This window comes from Cibotium barometz, chromosome 46, assembly GCF_041138505.1.
Source record: "Cibotium barometz isolate CiBa-2024 chromosome 46, ASM4113850v1, whole genome shotgun sequence".
Classification (NCBI taxonomy): domain Eukaryota; kingdom Viridiplantae; phylum Streptophyta; class Polypodiopsida; order Cyatheales; family Cibotiaceae; genus Cibotium; species Cibotium barometz.
Window position 1 is genome coordinate 2892224 of NC_141091.1, and position 18540 is coordinate 2910763.

Here is an 18540-nt window from a genome sequence, read left to right on the forward strand (position 1 = left end):
CAGTCTGTCTGCAAGCATCCCGAGCCTCAGTGGCTCGCTCCGCTGAAAGCAGGTCTCTATAGAACCCAGTGGCAATGGCTCTGATCTCCTCGGGCTCGGTAGCTACCGATCCGTCCGGCCTCCCAAGCTGGCGGACTCCTGCTCGAGCATGGCGGGATCCAGTAATCTCAAAAAACTCCCCAGTCACTCTATCACCAAGCTGCGTCCACTGAGAGGCCTGGCGACGATAGTAAAACTCATGTCTCTGCTCCTCTGCCTCTCTAACCTCCTGGCGTGCCTGGCTCAGCTGGGACGCCACCCACTCACATGCAGGCTGCTGCTCCTAAAGGCGCTGAAGCGAAGCAAGGCTGCGTCTCAGCCGATGCTCCTGCTCGCGAGTCTCTCCCAGCCGTGTCAAGGCTGCAGCGTGCAGAAAAGAGCTAAGCTCGATGAGTCCCTGGGCACACTGGCCTGCTGCATCCTGGTCGGAGCTCTGACTATCATGCCATATCCTCTCAATGTCCTCAGCGAGACTGGGATCTGTAAGAACCCTCTCTGGGATCCTCAACTGCAAGCTGGTCTCCCGTGTCCTCTCCTCAAGTGTCAAAATAACTGGCGCATGGTCTGAAAAAGAGGTGCCAGCGAGAATGCCAACGGAGCCCCCTCGCTCCCCTAACCTCTCGCCAACATAGAAGCGATCAATCCGTGATAGATTAGTCCCTCCCTGCCGGCGATCCGACCGAGAGAAACTAAGACTGTCCTGAGAGCAGGAGAAGGCCCCATGCTGCCATGCATCAGTGATCCTCAGTGACATGCAAAATCGCTCCCAAGCTGCAAGCTTCGTGCCGTGCACTGTAACATGACTGCCTCCCACCCTATCGGCCGGGTCCTCAAGCATGTTGAAGTCTCCCTCGACACACCAATGTGCTGCCTCTGGCAATGCATCCGTAACCTGGGTCTAGAACTCTGCTCTGGCACTAGCATGGTTGGGCGCATAGACATTGAGCAAGCCAAAGAGCTCATCATGCGTCCTCAGAGAATGACATACTGTGCTCTACCAAGCACAATGATCCCGCGATCCACAATGGCCTGTTGCCATACATCCGCAATGACCATGCATACTCCTCCCTGTCCACCCAAAGGGCCAAACCCTGCAGACCAAAAGGTGTCCCATCTACCAGGCATCACCGACCCATATCTCCGGATCCTGCTCTCACCCAAGTGGTGCTCCTGCATCATCAAAATATCAATACTGCCCCCAACCAGGCATCTCTGAAGCTCCTGCCTCAAGCAACCACGATAACGTATATAATGTGCTCCGCCAAGGCCCTGTACATTCCATGAGATGATCCTCATGGGTGACCTGCTGAGGTGGATGCTGTCTCAGCCGTACGGCGGGCCTTCGCTAGCGGCTTGGATGGAGAATAGTCCCCATCCGAGCGGCTAGGAATCTGCCCGCCCGGTGTGCTGCAAGAATCACGGATCAGGCGCCAGTGGCTGTGTCCCATGGCGACTGCCACTATGCGAACGACCAAATGACGAATCCCTGAGGCATCCACACTCCCGGGATCCAAGAAAAAATGAGCCAACTCCCATAGTCGGCCTATCACATCTGTCACCTCCAGATCGCTCACATGGTGAGAAAACTCAACTGCCTGAGTCTTCAAAGTGCTAAGAGCGAGCTCTAGAGTCCACTCCCGGTCGCATGGGCCACAGAGAGGGAACGAGAAGGCCACTGTTGAATCAAGTGCCTCCTCCCCGCGGGCCGGAGGTATCACTACATGCACTCTGATGGGTGCCGGCTCATGGGGGCCCTCTGCTCCAAAAAGCCGTGTGAAGGAGTAATCAAAAGCCTCCGAGCGCTGTCTAGTGCCGAGACGACTCAGCCGACTGCGGATAGATGATATCCGTGAAGCCTGAATCGGCATGGTAAGCCTCGAGCAAGGTGTCACCATTGAGCTATCTAATGGTCCTCTTATCTTCTTGTGTGAGCTTTGGGCTCTGGATGAGCATACTCCGTAGTGGTGCTCCATCGCTAGGACTGGCACGGCGTGATTCGTAGTGCCAGGGACGGGTGGATTGCACACGGTGTATGTTTCTGGATTACCACCGCTAGGACTGGCACGACGTGATCCGTAGTGCCAGGGACGGGTGGATTGTACACTGTGTGTGTACCTGGAATTGACTTTCCGGTGGGCCTGCTTGTGCCCGGAAATGTCAAGTATTGTGCAAGTACATGAACGGAGATTATCCTTTAACAATGTTGCATTGTGCACTCATGTTTGCCTGCCTTTGAAATGTTTTCGCGTGAACTGGTTTCGTTTGCATGCCTGACATGTGTGTCTAGCTCAGGGGTCGGGGACGCCCTCCCGTGAGCCGTGGAATGCGTTGTCTTCTGACAGGTTTTGTGGCGTGTGAACAGGTGGGAAATCCTTATTTTAATAAGAGTTTTAAGTTATAAGCCTTATAACTTACAGGTTTCATACTTCATTAAAAGTAGGTGGACACTTTATAAGTGTGGGCACCCTCTTTTGGCCTGGGCACCCTTTTATAGCATGTGGGGTGGGGGTTGGCCACCTACCCCACCTACCACACCCAATCCTTTGCATGGGAAGAAGGCGCCTCACTTCCAGCCCTCTCCCTTGCATTCGTGAGGAGAAAAACACGACTGCTTGCTGGGATTTTGAGAAAACAGGCCGTACAGCAGCTGGAGCACTCATTATTCTCATGAAACAGGTCGTACAGCTCCTATTCCAACTATTGTTTGAGGACTGAACCACACAGCAGGTACAGCAGGTATATTATCCTCATTTCTTGCTGATTCTGGTCGTACAGTAGGTACAGCAGGTACAGGAAGTACAATATCATCATTACCTGTTGATTCTGGCCGTACAGCATCTTTGGAACCCTTTTCCCATGGACTGAATGGTACAGCTTCTCTCTTTTCACTTCCACGCGTGGATTCAGGTCTGGACAGCTCTCTTTTTCTCTCACGTGTGTACTCAAAACAGCTAGCAGGTGCCCTCTTCACTTCCCCGTGTGATTCAGGTCAGTACAAGCATTCACGTGTGATTCAGACCAGCAACAGGTCTCTTCACTCCCACGTGTGATTCAGGTCAGGCCAGTGGGGTTCTCCGCGTGGATTTAGGTCATACGCATTCCCTACAAGTGGCCCAGGTTGTTTCACTCTTCCTACTGGCTGTACGGTGGCTCCAGAAGATTTTCATCGCGAAGAACGAGGAATTCTCCTGCTCTCCTATGTCTGGACTCCTCTTCCATTCACCGAGTCAACTCCGTGAGGGTGCCCCATCGCTAGGACTGGCACGGCGTGATCCGTAGTGCCAGGGACGGGTGGATTGCACGCGGAGTGTGACTCTGGAAGGTGCTATGGACGGGGCAGCCCTTGGTGATTGCAGACTCGGCATCAACAAACATATTCGGGTTTGATACTTTGTTTTCATTGTGCATTGCTTACTGGAAATCTGGCCTTGGGCCCGTGTACTTGTAACAAATTCTCCCAAGTAATAATATCATTCCTTGGGGGGGGGGGGGCCGTTCCGGCCTCAGTGTGGTGTCATCTATCTATGCTCAGAGTTGTTAATTACTTTTTTGCTATTTTGTCTTGTGCTATTGTCTTTTAAGAGTGTATATTAAAGTGCTAATTGGAGAAGTGAGTCCAGGAAGGGGTGACCCCTGCTTGGGTCTCGTTTCACAAGGTCGGTGCTCAGGGCCCTCCGGACTGCAGGTGAGCGCTAGGGGACTGCCAGGGCCTCCCGGGGAGCTGAGGCGGGCGGGGGGGGAGGAGGGGGGGGAGAAGGGGGTGGAGAAGGAGCCGCTGCCGAAACCGGAGCGGGGACGGGAGGAGGCGAAGGTGGAAGCGAGCCGGGAGGGGGGGACGGGGGAGGGGGGGGTGGGGGTGGGGGCGAAGGAGGGGGTGCTGGCATCTCCTGGTCCTCAGTCGGCGCCGGGGTCTCCTCCTGGAGGGGAGCAAAGCTGTTCCTCACGGGAACCCAGTGATGCTGAGACTGTGGCTGCTGCTGCATCGGTCTCTGGGCATGCTGCTGTGGCTGTCTCCCTCGACGGCGCCCCTGTCCAGGCTGCCACTCCGAGGTCTCTGTGGGCTGAGTAGGTGTCCCGGAGGCTGCCTGCCGAGCCACATCTGTGGGCGGGCCATCAGGGGCCTGCTGCTGCGGTGAAGGTCGGGGTCTCCTGCGAGGGCAGGCCTTGGCCAGGTGGCCGACCTGCCTGCAAATAAAGCATTGGTTCGGGAGCCCCGAGAACTCCACTCTCTGATCAATCCACCCCCCCCCCCTATCCTAGGTAACTGAATGACCTTCGGAAGGGAGGAGATGTCAAGAACCAAAACTCTGACCGAAGGTGGCCCAGCTGCTCTAGCCACCACTGAAGCTGCTGTGGGGCCAGTCTCAAGCAGCGAGCCCACCAGTGCTCCTAGCCTCGAAAGGAGCGGAAGGTACTCGCGACGGAGTCCAGGGAAGCAAACTGTAACATGGAAAAGGCGCTCTCCCTGCTAGGTCAAAGCCATGCTGCCAAGGTCTGAAGAATGCCCGAGCGCCCCTGATGTCAAGGGGACTCAGGGCAAGGACCTGGGCCATGCTCTGGGCTGTCTCGAACTCGATCTGGTAGTGTCCACGGCCCAGTAGCTGAACCTCCAGGATCTTGCCCACATCTGCAAACAAGCAGGCGGGCCTAGAGAAGATCCCGGATCTCCCCTCTGCTGGGGCGAGTGCCGACTATACGGCAGATGGTGGAATGTGCCTGGAGGCGTTCCACCTCTGCGGCAAGGTTCGCTTCCTCTTCTGGCGAAAGAGAAAGCTTGATGGGGGTATCCTCAGGGGCGGGCGAGGGGGCTGCGGAAGAGTCCCTCTGAGGTATTTAAGAGATGAGAGATTTTCCATGATAAAAAAATATTACATTAATAATAAATTTAATTAAATTTACTTCTTAGAATATCTTTTTAGTTGTTTAACTCTTTAACAACCAAAATATGACAATAGTGTGAGCTTATATGGTCATTTACTTTAGCTTTACTAAAAAATCGATGTCTCCACTAAAGTTCTCTCTCTTTTCGCCCTCTGCACCCCCTCCTGCTAGCCCCCCTTGCCCTCCCTCCCGCTAGCCCCCCTGCCCTCTCTCTCTCTCTCTCTCTCTCTCTCTCTCTTTTCGCCCTCTGCGCCCCCTCCCGCTAGCCCCCTCTGCGCCAGCCTCCCGCTAGCCCCCTCTGCACCAGCCCTCCCTCCCGCCAGCCCCCTTGCCCTCCCTCTCTCTCTCTCTCTCTCTCTCTCTCTCTCCACTTTTCGCCCCTGCTCGCCGCCCCCCCCCTCTCTACGCCCCCTCCCGCTAGCCCCCCTACCCTCTCTCTCTCTCTTCGCTTTTCGCCTCTGCTCGGCCACCCCCCCCCCCTCTGCGCCCCCTCCCGCTAGCCCCCCTGCCCTCTCTCTCTCTTCGCTTTTCGCCCCTGCTTGCCGCCCCCCCCTCTCTCTCTCTCTCTCCCTCTCCCTCTCTCTCTTCGCTGTTCGGCCGCCTCGCCTGGGCTGGCCCGCCCCCTGCCTCCTTATGCCCACCTACCGACCCACCCACCCACCCACCTACCCTCCCTCCCTCCCTTCCTTCGTCAGGCCCCCAAGGCAGCAACATAACTCTCTCTCTGCTGAATCTCTTCTCTTTTCTCTACATGGCTTGCCCCCCCACCCCCCCCCCCTCCCCTGCTGCTGCTGTTTCGCGCTACGCGAAGGTGTCATGGATTAATTTCCAGTCCATTGGCTGTGCGAAGTACTACAAAAAGTCATGGCCAAGACCGGAGTTAAAGAGGAGCTCGTGAAGGTGGAGGACAAGCTCAGCACAATTATCAAAGACAACAACAAGATGGTCGACTCTTCCGTTACCGCAATCATAAACCGCCTCTCTAAACTCGAGAAGGGATTTGACAAAATCCAAGAGCTCGAAGAGAGAACATCCAAGCAAGAGGTTGAGATTTCAGCCTTAAAGGAGGAACTAGTGGAGGCCAAATTGCATGCTAAAAGTCAAGCGGCTGAAATCTCAGCCCTCAAAAAGGAGTTGGAAGCCACTTCACAAGGCAAGCTTGAGGATGGAAAATTTCAGCCCTCCTTTATTGAAGAGCTGAATACCATCAAGGAACGAATGAGGATCATTCGAGAGGAGGAGGAGCAACATAAAGAGAAGACATCTTCATGGGTGGAGGTGATCACAGAGACACAAAAGAAGATGGTATGAGGCGGAGAAATGGATCGAGGTCGCCAAGAAAGGGAAAGGTAAAGAATCGCCACCCATCCCCACTCCCACCATCATCAACATGACCCTTGAAGAGGAGCAAAGGAGGAAGACCCGGGCCTTACATGTACGAGTGTCCGGTCTAAAAGACCGTGATGATGCGAAAGGGGAAACCAAGGAGCTCTTCTCTATGATGGGCATTGAAGCCACGCACACAAAGGCATGGAGAGTGGGAAAGAAGAGAGAAGGTAGTGGCAAATCTTCTAAGGAGAGAGCACTTATCATTCGTTTCCCCTCCATGGAAGTGAAGAAGGACTTCTTGAAGAGACGTCCTACACTCAAGAAGACGGGAATATTTCTTGGAGATGACCTCACACTCTCGCAACTTGCCCACATGAAAGAAGTTATGCCCAAGATAAGGGCAGCCCGAGAGAAAGGGAAAGTGGCCTTCTATAGAGATGGTAGAGTGGTGATTATGGAGAGGCGCTCTTCATGACGGCGCGAGACCTATGGGACTACACTCAAAGTTGCTACTTGGAATTGTAATGGATCTCTACGCCTTGATGTAGGGGCTTTTGAGGATAGTTTCACTGGGAGGGACATCATCTTCTACTGTGAGACGCATCAGGCTCCTGGACAGTCCATGCCACATGTTAGTGGATACTGATGGGAGACAGCTTGTAGACAGGAGACTCATTTAAGAGCATAGAGGATGGGGCTCAGGAGGAGTGGCAGTATTGTTTAGAGAGGAGCTGCAGCCACTCATACATATAGTCCGCAGAGATGAGCAGGCTAGGTACATGTGGGTTAGACTGAGGGCAGAGACGGGCAGATATCTCTACATTGCTATATGCTATTTTGCTCCTAGTACATCAATGTATGCATCACCTAGTGGGCAATCTCCCTTTATTATTTTGGATGATGACATTTGGGAGTTCTCCAGGGATGGTGACATCATTCTCTTGGGGAATCCCCAGAGATTCGCAGATGCGATCGAGATGTTTTGTCGCGCATTAGGAGCATTGATCAACTGGCACAAGTCGTGTGGTTTCGCACCCGCCCTGACTTGGCACCCAGTTGAGGCTTTCCGGTGGATCCTGAGGGGCACTCCCGTTTGCAATCTTGGATGCCAGGTGGGCATTGATATTTCTCCTGAGCAACAGCTCGCCCCTCTTCTTCTCAGTATTCAAAAGAAGCTTTTATATTGGAGTTCTGTGAGACTCTCCCTAGCAAGTAGAGTAGTGGTGGCGAATGAGGTTCTTCTTGCTACTATGTGGTACATCACTTCGTGTTGGGCCTTCTCTCAAGCTTGTATTGGCCAGGTACAGCGTTTGATCCGGAACTTCTTATGGGCCGGTTGTGACGGGAGGCCTACCAGGGCCAAGGTGACATGGAGAGTGATCATTCAACCACGACGTAGAGGGGGGGCTAGGCCTCATTGACCCTCCTATTCAATGCCATGCCTTGCTGAGCAAGCTAATTGTTCGATGACTCCTTCCCGATGGAGAGCCTTAGAAGGATTTCTTCTTGGTCCGGATTTCAGCCCGCACCCCGAGTCTAGGGGGCCTTTGGCCGCAGAGTATTAGATGGATCTTCACAGTGATGCGGGCCCGCGGTTTTAGTCCAGCTTTTGAGGACAGATTTTCTGCCAATTTACTTCGAGCTTGGGATCACCTCAGGCTGGCCCTTGGGTAGTTAGCTCCGGTAGCTTCAGAGGAGCGACTTTGGCAACCATTGGTCTAGAACCCCTTGATCCATTTACCCAGCGGCCACATGTTGGGGACCCGACCTCATGTATCATGGGGAGCGGTGAGCATAGGACCTACCAGGTCCCTTAGAGACTAGGTCGCACACAGACAGTTACCCCCGGAGGTGCAAGAGAGAGACCTGACAGGGATCCTGTCAAATGCACAGCGGAAAATGAGAATTGCTGTGAGAAAGAAAACGCAAAAGTATAGAGAGAGAGAGAGAAGGTGTATAAACTCTGCTATATATAACAAGATCCGGTACAAGCGGAAGTGGGGGAACAAGGGTGGTATTTATACCACCCTAGGCTGCTGGGCGGCCAGCCCAAAAAACAGCCGATAGCCATTGAAGAGGTCCACGACTGAAAAACCTCCAGTCGGCCAGCACAAAACCAGTTGACCAGGACCATATCAGGTCGGCCAGCAATACAACAAGGCGGCCATGAGAAAGACCAGTCAGCTAGCTTTTAGGATCCCCCACGACAAAGAAAAAAATAGCGAAGAGCATGGAAAAATTGGAGACTACTCCTAACTCAGGCGGGCACACCCACAACATAGGCCCTCACTCCCTACTGAGTAATATGGTACAGATAGGAGATGACTCTAACACCCCCTCTCACCTCCTGGATGTGGAACCAACCCCAGTGAGCTAGAGTGCTGCCGAAGCATCACCTGAGGTAGAGACTTTGTGAAGAGGTCCGCTGCATTGTCCTCTATGATGTCACAAGCCAAAATCTTCTCATGAACAAATTGATATTGTATCTCTATGTGCTTGGTCCAGGCATGGAAGACTGGGTTCGAAGCAATAGCTATACAACTCTGGTTATCGCACTGGATGACCGTGGGTTCCTTCTGTGGAAACCCAATCTCGCCAAGTAACCTCCGCAACCACACAACCTCGCAAGCAGCACCACAAGCAGCCCGGTACTCTGCCTCTGTAGAAGACAAGGCAATAGTTGGTTGCCTCTTGCTGCTCCAAGAAATAGCTCCTGAGCCAAGGGTAAATCCGTAGCCTGATGTAGATCTCGTGTCTAGATCTCCTCCCCAATCTGAGTCACTGCAACCGTGGAGTCTGACTCGGTCCGTCATTCCCCCTCTAGTGTCATAGAAGAGTCCAAGATCCTTCGTATCCTGCAAATACCGCAAGATCCGCAATCCTACGTTTCAATGAGTCTTCAAAGGTGTCTGCATGAATGAGCTCAACAACCCCACTGGAAAGCTCAAGTCCAATCTGGTGTTCAGCAACCAAATCAATGAACCAACAAGCTTCCGATACAAGGAGGCATCAACCTGCTCACAAGGATCATTAACTGTTTGGTATTCGGGTCCATCGGTGAAGAAATAGGCTTGCAGTTCTCCATCCCAAAGGTCTCCAGCAACTCATGAACACCTCTGGGTCTGCCAAATCTCCAATCCCAAAAAGAAATGGAGTAAGCATAAGTCGGTCATCTCAAACTCCTTTGACAAGGCAACCTTCGTCACAGCTATGTGCTCCACATGACTGCCAGTGAGAATAAGATCATCCACATAAAGGATAATCAAAGTGACCATATCGCGTTCCCGAAAGAGATACAAGTTAAGATCTGCAATTGATCTTTGAAAACCTTTCCGTAGAAAGAAGGAATCAATCTTCTGATTCCAAGCCCTGGGAACATGCTTAAGACCATACAAGGCCTTCCGTAAACTGTAAACCATCCCCTTGGATCCCGAAACCTCAAAGCCTGGAGGTTGCTCAATATACACCTCCTTTGCAAGTCACCATTCAGGAACGCAGATTTTACATCCATCTGATACACCGGCCACTGCTGAGAAGAGACAAGGGCAAGAACTGTCCGAATCGTGGTCATCCTTGCTGTCGGTGCAAAGATATTCTCATAATCGATGCCAGGCCGCTAAGCATAGCCCTTAGCCACAAGTCTCGCCTTGTGCTTGTCCACTGACCCATCAGACGTATACTTGGTCTTATAGACCCACTTGACACCAATGACTGACTGTTTTGACGGCCTCAGAACCAACTCCCAAGTGTTATTCTTCTCAATGGCTTCAAGTTTCACTTGCATGGCTTTCCTCCAAGTCTCCTGGGAACGAGACTCCTTAACAAAAGTGGGCTCTTTGTCCCGAATGATATGAGACATTAAAGCATAGTTCACCTGTAAAGGCTCCTCTAACACACGAACGCAAGAACTGGAATGTCCCTGCCTGTTGCCAACATCTGGCAAGCCATCCACCATCTGGTACTGGAAAGCCCGCCGCAACGTATCCACATTCAAGTGGCCATGACAAAACTGCCACAAATCACCTAACTGAGGACTTGTAAGAGAGTGCTGAGAGTTTGTAAATCCCATTCTCCACTCCGTCTTCCCAAACAACCTTGCCTCTTGCTTTGTCTCGGAGAGCAACAAAATGCTCATCAAACTCCACCCTTATGCCAGCCTTGCAAACCTCATGCGCTAACAAAACCAAGAGCTGGGACATAAGGAACTCAAGAGGAATGCTTCCCCCCTTTGCCATCAGGAATAATCTCCAACCTGCCCTCACTGTGAATCGGGATAGTGGATTTGTCACCAATGAAGATGTGACCTATCTGGCATAAAAGATCCTGTAATAACTCTCGGGAAGGAGTCATGTGCCTGGTAGCACCACTATCGAGAATCCACCCCCAAGTATCCCTGGCGGTGAGACCAACTACCTCCCTGCTCAAAGAAGATGAAGCATCTGTGTCCATAATCTCCAACTGCACAAAAGCTGGAGTCTTTGCAGCTACAGCTGAAGAATCAGCACTCTTCTCAGTATTCTGCTGAGGACACTTCCTCCAATAGTGACCCTTCTAGCCACAATGGTTACAGGTCTGCTCGGCCTTCAAAGCATCACGCTCTAAGTCGGGCCTCTTCTCACAAGACTTCTCCGTTGAGGACTTCCCTTTGCCCTTGTTGTTGTTGTTGTTGCGGCCTTTCGACCGTTGGCCAATCAAGGCCTTAGAACCTCCGCCCAATGGAGGGTTTGTAAAATGCTCCAAAACCATAGGCACAAGCTCCTCCCATGTGATGGTGCTGAGCCTCCCACTGGTGATTAAAGAGGAATAGAAAGCTAAATACTGAGAGGTCAGATGAGACAGCAAAGTGATGGCCATGACCTCTGAAGATATCTCCTTCCCAGCCTGAAGAACCTCCAACTGAAGAGCCTGGAGTTTGTTGATGTGGTCCCACATCGTCGAGGTCTTTGTAGGATTCATCACTCACATCTCCACTTCCAAGGAAATCTGCTTCATGGGTGATCCCTTGTTATACAAAGAAGCCAAGTGCTGCCAAATTCCTCGAGCCAGCGTCATATGGTTGATATGATTAATCACCTGGAGTGTGGAATTAAGGAAGATGAAAGAACGCACTCCGGCATATTGACACGATCCCATAACTGTGCCTGAGCCTCCCATTCTTTCCTAGTAGAAGGTAAAAGCTCCCCGTTCTCCAACTCTAGCCGTGGAACACCAACCACAATGAAATCAGCCAAGTCATAAGACTCCAAGACAGACTCCATCATTACCTTCCAAATGCCATAGTTGGTCCCGTCCAACTGTCGATCCACCGAGAATGTGGGGAGAGTGGGGATCTTCACATGCTTCTCAGCCATCTCAAGCAAATATGCCATCTCAAGGGTTCACAAGGTCTTGTGAAGGGAGCGTGGGTGGGGAAAAAAATGAAGAAGAGGCTGCAAACAGTGATAAATTCCAAGTCCCGAACAGCCCACAAAAATTCTCCAATCAAAACCAAAAAACAGCAAACCCTCAAGCTCTCACTGTCTACAAGCTTCAAGCCACCTGGGGCTCTCATACCACGTTGGAATGCACAACGGAAAATGAGACAACTGCTGTGAGAAAGAAAACGCAGAAGTATAGAGAGAGAGAAGCTATATAAACTCTACTATATACAACAAGATCTGGTACAAGTGGAAGTGGGGGAGCAAGGATACCCTAGGCTGCTGGTCGGCCAGCCCAAAAAACAGCGGACAGCCACTGAAGAGGTCCACGACTGAAAAACCTCCAGTCGGCCAGCACAAAACCAGTCAGTCAAGACCATATCAGGTCGGCCAGCAATACAACAAAGCGGCCACGAGAAAGACCAGTCGGCCAGCTCTTAGGATCCCCCACGACCAAGAAAAAAATAGGGAAGAACATGGAAAAATGAGGAAAAAATGGAGACTACTCCTAACTCGGGCGGGCACACCCACAACAAAGGCCCTCACTCCCTACTGAGTAATATGGTACAGACAAGAGATGACTGCTAACAATCCAGGGCAGAGATAGGCTCAGCATCAACATGGACTCAGCTATCCCTCAAGAGTGGTTGACTCCTATCCCAGACCCGACTCCACCGGTGTGGCTAGGCGTGTTTACCAGGCATGATATTCTTGTGGCAGTCCATGGGGCAGATGAGGGTAGGGGTCTCATGGCAGATTAGAGAGATTTGAGCTCCCCTTAGAGGATTTATGTGGCTGCACCTTACAGAGGGTGAGGGTGATTGGATTTCAAGCTTGGGAGTGGCACATAGACCCACCACCTGCCAAGGTGGCTAGGGAGAGATTCTGGCGGCTATGGATATGGGAGTGCCGACCTCTCACGCGCCTTGAGTGGGACCCAGGCGAGTGGACTTGGCATGACCCCGCTGATCGGAAGGAGACTCTGGATGCCCCCTTCTTTGCATATACAGTGCGGCTAGGCCGCACTATCCAGATGCCAAAGATTGATGGCTCCCCGGAAGCAGTAGCACACTGGCAGCCACAGGGCCTCTCACAACGCTTCCTCTCAGATTTTTGGAAGAGGCTTTGGGACAGTTTTCGACCTAGAAAGTCAACCCTCTTTCTTTGGCTAATGGCACGCAGGAGATTGGCAGTCAGCACTTGGTTTGCAGTTGGAGGTAGGCTAGTAGCTTGCCCGAGGTGCGGCCACCCCGAGGAGTCTCAATGACACTATCTTTGGGATTTCTCGAAGGCTCAGCACGTTTGGCGGCAGATTCTCCGCATCTTCACTATGGACAGGGCATCGACCCGGATCATTACATGGGGCACTATCGCTTGGGCCACAGAGGCTGAGGTGGTCAGGGCTCACGAGGAGGATGGGGGAGGGCTACCCCTTCAGGTCTCTCACCACCGCATTTCGGCAGTACCAATTACAGCCCCACCTACAGATCACTGGCGACCAGGCTCATGCCAGCGATGGGAATTTTGCAGTAGCATCGCAGCCTGGCACATATGGCGAGCTAGATGCAGCGAAGCCACTGAGGGTACCCACACTCCACCGAGTCTATCAGAAGCATTTGGCTTGATATCATACATACCCTCTACGGCCAGTGAGAAAAGTTGCAAGGAGCTCTGACCGCATGAGGAAACGGCAGGAAGCTTTCTTGAGGCTTTGGTGGCCTGGCCCTTTTATCACTAATAGAGGTGATGACCCCACTTGGCATTACAGACCACCTGTGTGGTTGTCCCCGAGATAGCCTTCTCCTCATAGAGCAGCCAGCCAGAGGAGAAGTGTCTCTTTCCCCTCTTTTGATTATTTGATCCCCGCCCTGTACATGAGGCGAGTTTGTATCTAGCCCTTCGTGGTTGTATTTAGCCCTTTGTGGCTGTTTTTCATTAACTAGTAGAAGGATCTTTTTCCCGTTTAAAAAAAAAGTCAAGAAATTATTTTGGCATATTTCATTACCAGTATTAGGCTCACCTTTAATAGGTATTCGTAGAAAGAATCTATGCTTGTGCCGATACCAGCATCCTGTTAACACAGTAACAAAACTTGAACCTCAGCCAAAAACTATCATGTACAAGTCTTGAAGCTGTAAGCTACATACACTAAAATAACCTTGTGAGTCCACTCTCCAGAGAAAACATTGATATGTGCTCCCACCAGACCAAGCTGTGACCGCTGTGCCCACAACCCTCTGACTGCATTTCTGGCAACTGTCTCAAACACTGCTAGCAAACTTTCTGTTAGAACAAAGTGGTCAACCAGGCACACTTTTTTTATCACTAAAAAAGGCATATGGTAGAATTTCAACAAAATCCGGTGCTTTAAGATTCAAGGGAGATTCATTGCTGCCCAGTACCAAAAGTAACCACATTGTTCCACATATTTGCTGACTGCATGTACTCCAGTCAGCATTTTGATCTTATAGCTAACCTTGCAGGATCAAGATAGCTAGGAGAGGCTCTAATGAGAGAACCTATGGTTGCTATAGGTTTACCTGGATCCTTGCTCAAGCGGCTCAATACTCCAAACTCTAAAGTTAGAGTCCCACCACCTGCTGTAGATGTCACCTGTTAAGAGAAAAAGTGTTTGTAAATTGAAGCTCGTTACAAGAAAACACATTACAATTACTCATATTCCCAAGAGGAGCACGATAAAAGTTCTAGCATGTTTTATGATTGCCTTGTTTAGTAGTTTGCACAAGCCTTGTGAAGAAATAATAGAGCACTCCCAGATTAGATTTGGGGGACAGGACATTAAGGCTACTTTGCAAAAATCTGGCACACTGCTTCATGATAGTCTCTTGCTTCCACCCGCCAAACAGAAACAAGGGTGCCCTTGTAGCTCCCTTTGATACCCATGCAAGAATTGCTGCCCAAAATAGCATTGTGCCTTTCAAGAAAGGGGTCCTCATTCAAACAAAATGATGAAGAGAATGCTTAGTAATTTACCTAAGAGACAGCCCCAAAAATTATTTCTAGTTCATATGTTCAATCATATCGCTTCAAGAAATAGGCAATTGATAGATTGATACTCAGCAAATAATCCCTCCCAAAGATCCGCAAAGCCTGAGAGTGCAAAGCCAAGCTGTAGCCAACGTCCTAAAAGTGCATCTCTGGCCCTGTCTCTATGGCCCGCACAATAGAGAGCCAAAAAATGCTCTAGCAACCGATGGGAAGGAGCAATCCCATTACAAAGGCTCTATGTCTCACCCTAGTGATTGTAACAAAGATAGGCCCGACTATGCCCAGTTCACAACCACATTTTCCTTGTGAAAGAGCCTGCAATGCATGTCTCAACTCATCCTTTGAAAGGGGGCATCCAACGAAGAACAAGACTCTGATTTCCAAATCGGGAAATCTTCAGAAAACAGGCCAATAGCAAGAAAAGGTGAACCCTAAAATGGAAAGGTACAGACTCTCAGGAACAAAGATAGGGACAGAAGAGGGCTAACCACAGATGAAAAACCTACCTATCTCAAATAGAAGGATTCGAGATTATCCCATAGGAAACAGAAATAGAAAATGAAAGAGAGCAAGCAACAGAGTCGCATGCTGCACACAAACCCTAATCTATGGCTACTTTGCAAAAACCCTAATTTGTTGTTATTGAACATCTGAAGTTACTATAAGACTTGATTTGGGGCATGTGAAGCTGCCCGATGGCTGTCCTACGGACAGCTTTGGAAGCTGATTTGGGACTGTTTAGAGAAGGGCAAAGCTACTTGGGAACCTACAGAAACTCCTCCACTTGTTCTTGAGGTCATTGACTTGTACCTGTGTGGAAGGTTGTCCAAACTAATTGAAGACTCTTAAAGCACTATTGAAGACTCTTGAAACATATTTGAAGAGTTTGGATCGTTTGAAAGACTAGGAATATCTTGAAGAGCTTGACCAAGTAATGGAAAGCATATGTGCAATGAGGGTCCTTTGAACACCATTGAAGGCTCTTGGTGAAGATTATAAAAGGTATGAGAACCAGTAGCAAGAAAGTATTGCTGCTCACACGATCTTTTGGCCACCTTGGAAGGCTCTTGAAGAGAGATCTGGGAACCTATGGATCTCCAAAGACAACAACAAAGTATTGTTTGTTCAATGTATTCATTTCTTTTTGTTGTATTGCAAACCTGGTGATGTGAAGATCACACACAAGCTTGTACTACAAATACTCCCTTTTGGTAATAAGGTACCTAAAGAAGGTGGGGAGGGAGCTCAGCCCATCTTTGTCCGTGAAAATGGTTTTGATGATCTTGGTAATTTTTCTTCCTAAATGATTGCAAGGTGGTTAGAAATGTAATATACGATGCGTATGATGCGTACGATACGTGTTCAATAAGTACAAAAGTAATGATAAATAAAAAAAGGTGCATTGAGGATGCCACTCTTTTTTCTGGCCTGAATAATATAAAATATGGTATTTTGCAAACAATTATGTACACATAATACGTGCAGGTTGCATAGTAAAGCATATGGGATGCATGGATGAGGCATAGCGGCTGCTTGCTAAGGTCTAGGACAAATAGGAACTTCAGAGTTTATACAGAAGCTTGCGCATTTTGTACAGCAAAGTACGGAACACTCCGTACGGTATCCCACAGTGCACAAAGTATTGTACCGTTCACCAGTTGAGTTTGAGTACCGAATGCAACTATGAATACATGTGTACCGTTCACCAGGTTGAGTATGAGTACCGAATGCAACTATGAGTATGTGCAAGTTTAATTGAATTAATAGTTGAGTGTTTCCCCGGTTACATCCACACAAATCTTCTATAGATCATTTGGAGCAACCAGCCAAGGGAGAAAAAACTAGTTCTGAAAAGCAGTAAAACCAGCCCCAAAGAGCATCAAAAGCATCCTGAATAGCAGAAATTAGCACACCGGTTTCCTATTCCCACTAACTTCAGCACTTGGAAGAGGAATTACACAAGGTTCCCTTGCTATTCACAACCCGAAATCTGAGAACACAATAGCTAACCACATGGTTCAATACTCAGAAAATCTAGAAAAAATTCTCTGTGAGTTTGTACAGTTTATTCACTTCAACAATATACTCTCGCACACAAAACTACAGAGTCGTTATGGTAGGCCATCTCATGGCAAGAATATTTGGATCAGCAGTTGAGGCTCATCTTAGTGATCGGGTAGAGAGACAATGGATCCATGCCATGGGCCACACAGGCTTTGGGCAAGATCACTGCACATTGGACCACATCTTCACACTTCAAGCCATCATTGTGGAAGCCAGCAAGCACACTTATGTCAAAGTGCTTCATCTTTTCATTCCAACTTTTAATGTGCAAAGTTCAAGCATCCCAATCATGTGGCAGGTGAAATGACACAAATTACTTCATGCTGTTTCTTGGTATCAATTTCTTAAGACTTATCACAACTACTACTCTCAACACCCCTTTTAAGCACGTCCAACAGATCCTTAAAAATTTCAAACTTAGGTTGAAAAATACAATGTTTCCTTGCCTTGCTTTCATGATCATTAACACCGTAGAAAAGATTCACAGAACCATAAGGTATACCTGAAATTACCGATATGAACTCAGATGGCATTAGGAAGCAAATTAAATGACCATATTACTTAAAAAAAATAAATTGGTGCAAATAATTATTTACAAAGACCATAAACAGTTGCAAAACCTGTGGGAGTTTCAAAAGCAGGTAATAGCCTTCGGCCTAGATCCTCCGCAAGATGCAACAACTCATTGTCATAGGTATCCACCTGCAATCCCTGCAATACATAAACTTTACATGTGAATTGAAGTGCTCATACAAGTTCAAAGGATCCACTTAAACAATTAGAAGAGCAAAAAAATAGTTTAATATGTCATTAAAATAAAAAGAAAAACTTCACCGTGGCAGGATCCTTTGCAATAAGATGAGCTGATAAGAGACCTCCCAGAATGCGTATATTTGTCTCAAAAACAGAGACAGTCTTATTCTACATAGACCAAACAGATACACTCATAAATTACACTTCAAACCTCCTGTCATCTAGACTAATATCAAATGATTAGAAACTTCACGTTATTTCCCAAACTTAACAAACCAGAGTGCAACCTTGATTCCCTGAGTGTCTACACACAAATCTTCAAATCATCAACTCCATCATGCAAAGCATAGACAACGTGCTATGACATTCCCTACTCGCATTATCAGTGCCCAATAGAGTAGATGCAAGTTCATGCATAAGGATATCTCACCATAGTAGAAAAATCTTCATAAATAAACCATCAAACTAAATTTGTCCTGCAGACTCTGCCATGATGAACCCTAGAACTAAAGAAAAATACACGCGCGCGCGCCTGCACGCGCGCACACACACACACACACACACACAAGTGCATGCGCACATAGAGTAGCTGGTTGGGCAAATAGAAAGAATTAATATGAAGCCACTGGCTGCAATACTTGGATGAAGACTTCAAACGAATCTGCATGTCCACTAATATTACAAAATGATATGCCAATGAAAAGTTCAAGTTTCTTTCCATACTTAACAGAAACCAGCAATCTTGATTCCATGAGTCCACTCCATCATCCATAGTATAGACTATGTGCTATGACATCTCCACTCATGTCATCAACGCCCAAGAGTAAATCCTTGTCCAAATCATGCAATTAAAATAAAAACCATACAAGCATGTCAACCCTGTGTGTGCGTGTGCACGTGTGTTTTATTTGTTTAATCATTTATGTATATACCATCAAGAATCATTTCAGCCCAGAGAAAACTCCCACTCAACCACCAAAATCCAAGTTTATCTATTTCAAATCCTCCAAATCAGCACAAGTCTCTAGCATGGGATTTCAGCTCCAAG

General features: G+C 49.0%; 1 protein-coding gene across 8 annotated transcripts in view; it reads right to left on the bottom strand.

Annotated features, from left to right (window-relative positions):
• Nucleotides 1-18540, bottom strand: part of LOC147611807 (Glycosyl hydrolase family 47 protein) — an 89073-nt gene that overhangs the window by 37428 nt on the left and 33105 nt on the right. For all 8 annotated transcript variants that reach the window (XR_015263594.1, XR_015263595.1, XR_015263596.1 and 5 more), the window contains 6 exons: nt 17574-17660; nt 17360-17450; nt 17186-17241; nt 14207-14279; nt 13825-13934; nt 13687-13737 (listed from right to left, as the gene is read on the bottom strand). Coding sequence is in view for 3 of the 8 variants with exons in the window: in XM_086783650.1 (XP_086639776.1) it covers nt 13687-13737; nt 13825-13934; nt 14207-14279; nt 17186-17241; nt 17360-17450; nt 17574-17660 (468 nt within the window). In the remaining 5 variants the exon portion in view is untranslated. The remainder of the gene's footprint in view (nt 1-13686; nt 13738-13824; nt 13935-14206; nt 14280-17185; nt 17242-17359; nt 17451-17573; nt 17661-18540) is intronic.